The sequence below is a fragment of the Poecilia mexicana genome, unplaced genomic scaffold (assembly GCF_051168715.1).
Source record: "Poecilia mexicana isolate PSO_F unplaced genomic scaffold, ASM5116871v1 scaffold_16, whole genome shotgun sequence".
Classification (NCBI taxonomy): Eukaryota; Metazoa; Chordata; class Actinopteri; order Cyprinodontiformes; family Poeciliidae; genus Poecilia; species Poecilia mexicana.
The window spans coordinates 20,657,546-20,666,055 of NW_028263385.1; the positions used below are offsets into that span (position 1 = coordinate 20,657,546).

At 36.0% G+C, this 8,510-nt stretch overlaps 1 protein-coding gene across 1 annotated transcript; it reads right to left on the reverse strand.

The window, feature by feature from the left end:
* Positions 1 to 111: 111 nt before the first annotated feature.
* Positions 112 to 6,604, reverse strand: LOC106923113 (CUB domain-containing protein 1-like). Its single transcript, XM_014996002.2, has 7 exons — positions 6,408 to 6,604; positions 4,886 to 5,092; positions 3,266 to 3,604; positions 2,824 to 3,174; positions 1,793 to 1,840; positions 1,613 to 1,700; positions 112 to 739 (listed from the first exon to the last, which is right to left on the reverse strand). The coding sequence occupies exons 1-7, from the start codon at positions 6,484 to 6,486 to the stop codon at positions 358 to 360; spliced, it is 1,494 nt and encodes a 497-aa protein (XP_014851488.2). The 5' UTR covers positions 6,487 to 6,604; the 3' UTR covers positions 112 to 357.
* Positions 6,605 to 8,510: the final 1,906 nt, after the last annotated feature.

The window sequence follows — 8,510 nt, forward strand, 5'->3', positions numbered from 1 at the left end:
TCTAGTAGGGAGATAACTCAGCAACCCAAAGGAACAAACTAAAATCCCAGAACCTAACAATTTGTTTAAAAACATTAATACGATTTCACAAGTGGAAAAAGAGCACCCCAGTGAGTGACTTCAGATTTATTCATACTAGTTAAATATGGAAGAAAGAAACTAAAAAAAAAGTTTGGTCATATGAGATAAGAGACATAATAACTCCAGCAATGTCTTAAAAACATCACTGGGAAAAAACAACATAAAAACCCCCTCAGAGAAACAAAAACACCAACAATGATACACATGTCGAGGAAGTAAAATCTAAAGGGTCAAGAAGGTCCAGTGGAAAACCAAAAGCTGAACTGAATCATCTGCTCAGTCGCCTTCCTTCAGCCTTCGTGGTTGCAGAGCTGGAGGATGATCCTTGTTGTTTTTTTGCTCCACATTGTCTACATTGAACTCCATGTAGTTGTTGGGAATCGTGTGTCCTTGTTGAGATTGGAAGAGCGTCACATTGCTGTCATCACCCCTTTTGTCACTGACTGGTTTCCTTTTCGACTCAGGCGTAAGTTCACAGAGCTCATACATGTTATAAGCAGCGTCTTTTTGTAAAAAGTGCGAGTAGATTAGTGTTTCGTCAATTTGGGAGTAAATACCGTCCTCACAGTCTTCTGGGAAGTTCTCGAGTCTTGTCTGGATGTTGGTGTCGCCTGAATTGTAGACTGACACCTCCATCCTGGGCTCTTTTTTCTTCTTCCTTTTTTTGCAGAAAAAAACAAAACAATAAAGAGCTGATTCTGCCCCCCCCCCCCCCGACACTGAAAGGGTAAGTGTTAATAGAAGCAGAATGTCTTTAAACTCTTTTCTATTTTTTAGAAGTTAATGATGTTATTATTTCTTTCGGGTTTTTATTATACTTCCACCCCAATGCAACGCTTTAATCTTGCCTGGCTAAAGCGATTTGTTTCTAGTTTTCTTTCTGATCCAGCCATTATTTCTTTTAAACCGATTAAGACAATAATCAGAATTTATGTATTTGTATCACAAACGCCTTTGTTTATTCAGTTTAAGGCTTCACACATCACGTTGTTTTCACATTGTCCACATGATGTCGCAGTAGAGCAAATGAAGGCACATCGGCTCATGAGCCGAACAATGGGATAAAATGCCTCAGTGCATCATGAAACTTCATCTCAACATAACTACGCTAAGGAAACACGAGAAAAACACTGGGTGGAGGGACGAAGTGTTAGGAATACACGAAAGGAACCCGCGAGTAGTGACTGAGAATAAGGTGCTTAAATACTGAAGAGGTTGAATGCTGAACAAAACACCTGGACTCGGGGACGAGGAAGAGTGCACAGGGGATTAGGAATTAAATCTAACACTAAAGAATAACTAGACTGAAGAAGCATAATAAAACTACAGAAAATAAGAATAACTAGAAACCAAAAATAAACATAGACACTAAGAAGGACTGAACAAAAATAAAACAGAAACGACTTAACTCATCAAAAATGTGTTGTGATTTATCATGACAAACTGTGCAAAACAAAGAAGTGAGGCAATGTGCATCTAAGCAGATCACATTAGGTTTACAATGAATAAATAAATAAGCTGAAGAACTCACCTCATCATAATGTAAACCACCATCAGCACTACAGCAGCACTGACAACCAGAGCAGCCAAAACACCAAGTGTGGTCTGCAGATGAGTGTCTAAAAGAGGAAAAGAGAACAAATCCCAAATTTAATCAATTTTCTTTCAGCACCTATGTTTAAAACTTCTGATGAATTCAGGAAAACGTTACCTTTCTCCTCATTTCTCTTTGTTGGCTCAAAATTGCTCATGTTTCCAACTATTAGGAATTAAATGAATAGAAAAATGAATCAATTACTCACATCTGTAACTTTGGCATTTCAGATGTTTTTTCTTTCATTTTATCTTAGTAAAAAACAGAAATCAGTCAGCTCAGGCTTCATTAATGAGGACACTCATTAAGTCATGTAATGTCTCTTCTGGGTTTAATTTGATCTTCAGCAGATGCTAATAATTACACAATATTGTACACCAGCTAATAACTAAATTGGTTTATCAAGAGCTTTTATTTTGGAAAGTTCAAGTTGCAAAGGTTATGCCTACATTCACACAATCTCTTTTCAAACCAAACTTTTTACTAATGTCATGCTGAGCCTCAACACTGATTTTTGGCATCTCAAATATTGAAACATCTTGACGCTGATTGAACCTCCAAAACTGAAAATGAACAAAATTAAGCAAATGTTCACATTTGCTTCATAATTTAGTCAAATCATTCGTTGAGTCTTAGTTTCCTCCTCTTATTTGGCACATGTCCTGGTGACCAGTCAATAATTCATCATATAAATCAGTTAATTTCCACATTTATTCTAGTGATTGTCATGCTGTTGAGATCTGCTGCCTGATGCAGAAAACAAACACCTTTATAACCTTTGAGTGAAATAAGTAAAGGTCTGGATTTAGGCTATTCTTGTGACAGACATATGAAAAAAATTGAAGGATGCACATGGTAGTTAAATGGTTGAAAATAAGACATTGTTAAGTCTCAATTATCTGGAATTTTAACAGGAACATCTACAGGTTTGATAGTCACCATGGATAAAACACTGATGACAGGAGATGCAAATAATAGCAGCCTTTAAACTACTAAACAAAGTCTGTATCAACTTCAGAAAAGTTAAGAGTCTCTGGATTCAGGTCTATCAGACTTCCCCTTTAAAACAACAAACCATCTCCTATTCCCATTGCACCACATGCAACATTCACTGCATCATAACATTTGAAGTAATGTTGTACACAAACCTGGGGAAGCAGTCACTGTGAGTTTCATGGAGAGTCCATCAGGACGTCTTGTGTCCATCTGACAATTCCTCAGCCTGAGTGAGAAGCTTCCCTGTTTCTGTTCTGGCTGGACGTCACCAAGTCCAACAACCTGGCTACTTGTCCCTTCGTTTCTGTAAGTCACTTCCGCATTGTCCTTTAAGCAAGTCGGCTGCTTCAGGTTCAGGAATTTAATTGCTGTTTTATAATTATAGGGGACCTGAAAATACCACTCCATCAGGTCATTGTTGGGAAAACTGTTTGGGTAGTTTGGTGTCAGCAGCGTTGAGGACAAAGAGCCTTCTTCTAATGTGACTGAAATTTTGGCAAGGGCTGAGAAAGAAAGAAAATTCACAAATATGTTACTGCGGGAGATACAGAAAAGAAAGACATTAAACAAAAACAAAAAGACAATCTTACTTACTTGTTATTTTCTCCACTACAGACACATTAAACTGGCCTCTGCTTAGCGTCTGTCCTGCTGGGAGGTCCAGAGAGAAGCTCTCATGACCTCGGATCGTTACACTTCTGATGGTCCCATGTGAGCAGAATTTCCCTAGGAGAATATTTGCTACTCGGAGAGTGTAGGTCTGTTTATTGGTACAGCTGTCACTTGGAGCAATCTGAGTCAATCCTGTGTTAGCAAAGTTTAACTGGAATGATTTTTGTGAATCAGCCTCAAATTTCCAGGTGATTGTGCGATTGAAATTTGAGAGCCCAAAGTCAGAAAGGAGGTTGTGGCCACACGACGTTGAGGTGCATACTGCAAAACAGAAATATATATTTTGGAGAGAAGTTAAATTCTGAAAGTATATGCACATAATTTTAGCCTTTTTACAGCATATTGGTTTGTTCTCACATTAGAAGCTCAAACTTTAAACGATTTGCTCAACAGAGTAAATTTTCTTCATAAAAAGTTGGATTTATGTACAACTCTATTTTACTGATAAAAAAGCATTTGATAAGATTTCACAATGTTGTAGCATTCAGACAGAGATATTTGATCATATCTGCTTTATTGTCTTGCAGCGATCACAAGACTTTCCTCTAAACTCATCTTGTATTTCAAAGGGTCCACGGCATCACAGATTCTATCACGGCCCCCAGAGCTTTTGAAAGGAAAGCAGGCCCAAAGCATCACAGAGCAACCACCATACTTAACTGCTGCCTTAAGGCGCTATTCTACATATTTTTCTGACTGAAAATCTCCTTTGAAAGAAGCACATAGTTCAAGTTAATATTTAGGAAACTTCACACATTTACATCTGTGATGGTAGAACAGTAAAAGTTTTCAAAGCCTCAAAAATTGACGACTTGCCCTCAGACACACGTTTATTTTTCTTTTACCACTACAATAAATTTGAGGTATATTGTTAGCTACTTTACTTTAAACTCAAAATTATGCTATAAAATGACTTTGTTAAAAGGCCAAGAAAACCTTTGTTGAGAGCCAGAGGCTAACTGGGTAGATAAAGTTCAGGCTCATTTATGTCTGATAGTTCTGGTGCCTCTTTTTGAACCTGCAGTACACATCATAAACTGATCTATGACCCGGTACAGAGGGAAAATTGGCTGAAACAATGAAATATATGAAGCCTAAATGTCATAATGTATGTTTGTGTTAAGAGGTCTATTTATTTAATCTTCAGGAAATAAACATCAGTGTGATTACCAACAAATATAATCGTTGACTAAGTGTAATTAATTTAATGGGTCAAAATGAGTCTTTAATATTTCAAATACAGTATACTTTTTACATCTTTAAACTTTCTAGCACTGAATGTGTAGGTTATTCATATCTTATCAAATCCTCTGCACATTCAGTGGCTGCAATGGACGCTTGATGACCCAAGGACTCTTCGATTGCTTTAAAATGATTTTTGTCCTCCATCATCAACCTGATGATTAATGAGTTTTGGGTAAACCAAACATCATAAACTTATTTTAGAACAACAAAATAAGTTATTTTTAACTTTATTTTAACTTTATTTAGCTGAATAAAGCACCAGTTGAAAAGAAGTAACCATAAAATATTTAGTTTTACCTATGTTGCGCACAATTTCCACTTTGAAATAATCTTGAGGTCTTTCACAGCGAAACTGAATGTCATTTTTACTGTTGGACTTCAACTCGATTTTCCAATCCCAGGACCAGATGTTGCATTTCTGACACACTGTGCAACCGTTGCCTTTAACGTTGATGATGTTTATGGTGGTGCCCCCAACAACAAAAATATTGGCTATCTTGACATCTGGAAAACATCACAAAGTAATAATTTAATCAGAGAGGAGAGATAAACAAGTCAAAAATACGGATATTAAACATGGTCTATAATACACATGGAGCCTATTAACATATTTTCACCTGCAACATGTGGTAGGAGGATGGGGTGATTTTGACATTCTTCATGTAGTTTCAATTATCAAACAATATTATCTTCAGTGAATTGTACGTTAATGAGTTATGAAAACTTTGGAATGGAGGGACCTTATAATTATTTTTCATAAATTGCTGAAAAGATAGGAGAAACTAAACACAACTTGTGCATTTGTGGCAGCCAACACCACACAACGAATGGTCATCACCAGTGACGTCATTACGATAATATGACCCCTTTCATCAGTACCAAGTAATTGAAAAAGTTACTATTTCCATCATAGTAATTGGATTAAAGATACTTATCCAAGTCACTCTGCCTTACTATATTTGTCATTTTACTTAGTAAAAATACAAATTGTTGCATTCTTCTTGGTCTCAGGAAGCGACATTTGATCTATGTGACAATTCAGTCACGTTTTCGGAATGAGAGCATCTTGTGTAAACATACTAGTCACAAATTTAAGAAATGGAGAGATAAATTCTTCATATAAAACAAGAAAACTATGGCCAACCCTGACTGACCACTTCATGAGAATATCTTGGGAAAACAGAGTGTCTTCAGTCAGAGGTTGGTTCAATTTCACTGTAATACAGACTGCTACAAGAAATCTTTCCTGCATACAGCTATCATCATCTAACTGAATACTTTGAATTAATGAAAGTTAGTATATTTAATTTCCCTTTGAGATCAATAAAATATTTTTTAATTTGAATTTGAAAACAACATTCCAGCAAGCAAATTATTAGACAAAAGGGAATTGAAGTGACAAGGTTAACAGGGTAAGACTCATAATTTAATGTAAAGGCTTCAACATAGAAAATGAAATAAAGAAAAATATCTAAATATAAACGTGGCTTTCTCCAGCACTCCACAATATGTTACCTCATCAGAAAAAAAAATTAATTCATTAAGTTGCCTGGTATTCAGAAAGTTGCCTCAGTTGGGTATTCTGAAACAAGACCAAAACTAAATTACTTAATTTATTTCTTTGTGAATTTGATAATACTTCAACTATAACTTACAAGGTCTATCTTAACATACTATCCTTTTACCTAAATTATATGCGTATGTTGTCCACGCTCCTTCAACCTTCCACCTGAATAATGTGTAGTTGCGCCACCGATTATATTAACAATAAATTACAGTAATTCACATCTGCTCTCAATATGTTTGTTTTTCTACTTACTCTGGGCGTCAATGAGGGAGAGGACGATGAGAAAAAGTAAAATCCGCAAAGAGATTCTTCCTGATTTATTAAAGTACATCTTGAATCTCTGTCAAGATGATCCTGATCGAAAGCAGTGAGCGTTTGTTTCATGTCATTGTCAGAAATCGGATCTATTCTTTGTTTCCTCTTCCAGGTGAAGCACAGGAAGTTCCTTTTAAGGCAACTTGTTGACTTCTGTCTGAACATACTTGGCAGGAGCAGGAGAGTTCAGACAGGTAAGGTGAGGGCGTGGCCAAGCGGCACGTCATTTTCTCTGGAAAATGACTAACAAAAGAAAAAAACATTGCTTCAGGATAAATGAAAAGTCCTGAAACAAATGCATTTCTGAACTATAAAAACGTCTAACTACAGAGTATTTATTATATATAGTAAAATAAATAAAAAAATAACTTTTCCAAACTTTGGAGAAAATTTAAATAAATAGTTAGGTTATTTGTTCATAAAGGGTTAGTAGATATCACACAAAAGATTATATTGTGTTATGTTTATAATGTACTGAATTATAAAGAAATGCTAACAACTTTTACAAGAAGCATAATTTAAACATCTACTCAACCTATTTAGATTAAATTAAGATTGAATAAATTGAAACAGCCTTAGTGTGCCGCCATAGGGAAATTCAGGTTTAACAGCAGCAACACAAACAAAGTTTCACACAAAATTAATGTGTTAAAAGCAATATTTAAGAAAACAAGGTTTACAGTAGTAATAATCCTTCTGCCTCCCACCGCCTGGGACAGGCCAGTTCTGTCCATCTTAGCACTTCCTGCTGATGAGCTTATCTAATTGTCTCCTTTCCGATGTAGACAAGCTGCTGCTCCCACAGCAAATACTGTAGAAGATGAGTGATGCTACCACAGAGCCGAAGAACGTCTTCAGGAGAACAATCCAGAAAAATGTCTGTCTTCTCAGCAGGTAGAGTCTATTCTGACCCTTCCTGTAAAACGCATCAGTGTTGTGAGTTCAGTCCAGTTCATTGTTCAGGTGAACACCCAGACACTTACATGAGTTCACTATTTCAAAGTCTCCCTAGATGTTCACCAGTGTCCGTGAGGTGGGACTGTCTTAGTAGAAATCCATTACCAGCTCCTTGGTACAACAAGAGAGGTACTCAAAAAAATCTGACTTTGCCTTACATATTGTGTATTATTGTTAAATAATAAGAAAATTCGTCATCATAAGGCAAAGAAAGCGGAGCGATAATAAAGCAAGATAAAGAAAACTGAGCCAAAATGCGACACAAACAGCTGTTTGACATGTAAAACATTTATTCTCCCTGTTATAAGATTTCCTTTTACATTCTGCCTTCACTTTGTCACGTGGGAGCAAACAGACTGCGCCTGATCCATTACTCAGAGCTGAGAGGAGCTGCAGCAGCTACTCAATTTCTTTCACTGTGGATTTCAGGTTTTTCCTCCTCAGTCATGGATCTTACAGGGCTGTGATAGACTGAGCAGTAAAAGGAGAATCAGGGATAGATAGGTTTAAGTCCAAGAAGAATTGGTTTTTATTTCACTCAAAACAGAAACTTGGGTAAATAGTGAAAAGTGACAAAGTTGGGCCTATAAAAAAGGTCAAAGTAACAGAATCCAACTCAGACTAACTCAAACAAACATACCTACCTAAATGAGTTAAAGGGGAAACTTAACCCTCGTGCGATCTTAACATTCTGTTTACTTCCCTTGTCCTACGGGTCAAAAATGACCCGCCCTAACAAAAGCCCCCAAATAAAGCAATTTACTTGATTTTGAAATCCCAAATCTATTTTGCATGATGAAACAATTATTATTATTATTATATTATTATTATTTATCAATTCAACTCAATTTAATTCATTTTTATCATGTATTTTTTGTTACACAACACGAAACGATGATCACAGCATTACAGTTTTCTTTTTACAACAAACCAGCTGTCATAAGTTTTCTTTTACACAGTAAAGGTCTATTATTGTAATTATATAAGTGTGAAGGAATTACTTCTGAATTAACTATACTGAAAGGGAAAAAAGTCAACAATCTGCAACTTTTTTGTCAACAGTTCATTATTTTATACTGTTTA

What these genes read in the sequence shown, in the direction of transcription:
- LOC106923113 (XM_014996002.2), bottom strand. Translation starts at nt 6,486, where the DNA reads ATGTACTTTAATAAATCAGGAAGAATCTCTTTGCGGATTTTACTTTTT. An exon ending in GGAAATTGTGCGCAACATAG is followed by an intron (nt 3,605 to 4,885) that starts GTAAAACTAAAT and finishes TCTGTTTTGCAG; the next exon opens with TATGCACCTCAACGTCGTGT. An exon ending in GTGGTTTACATTATGATGAG is followed by an intron (nt 740 to 1,612) that starts GTGAGTTCTTCA and finishes CTGCAAAAAAAG; the next exon opens with GAAGAAGAAAAAAGAGCCCA.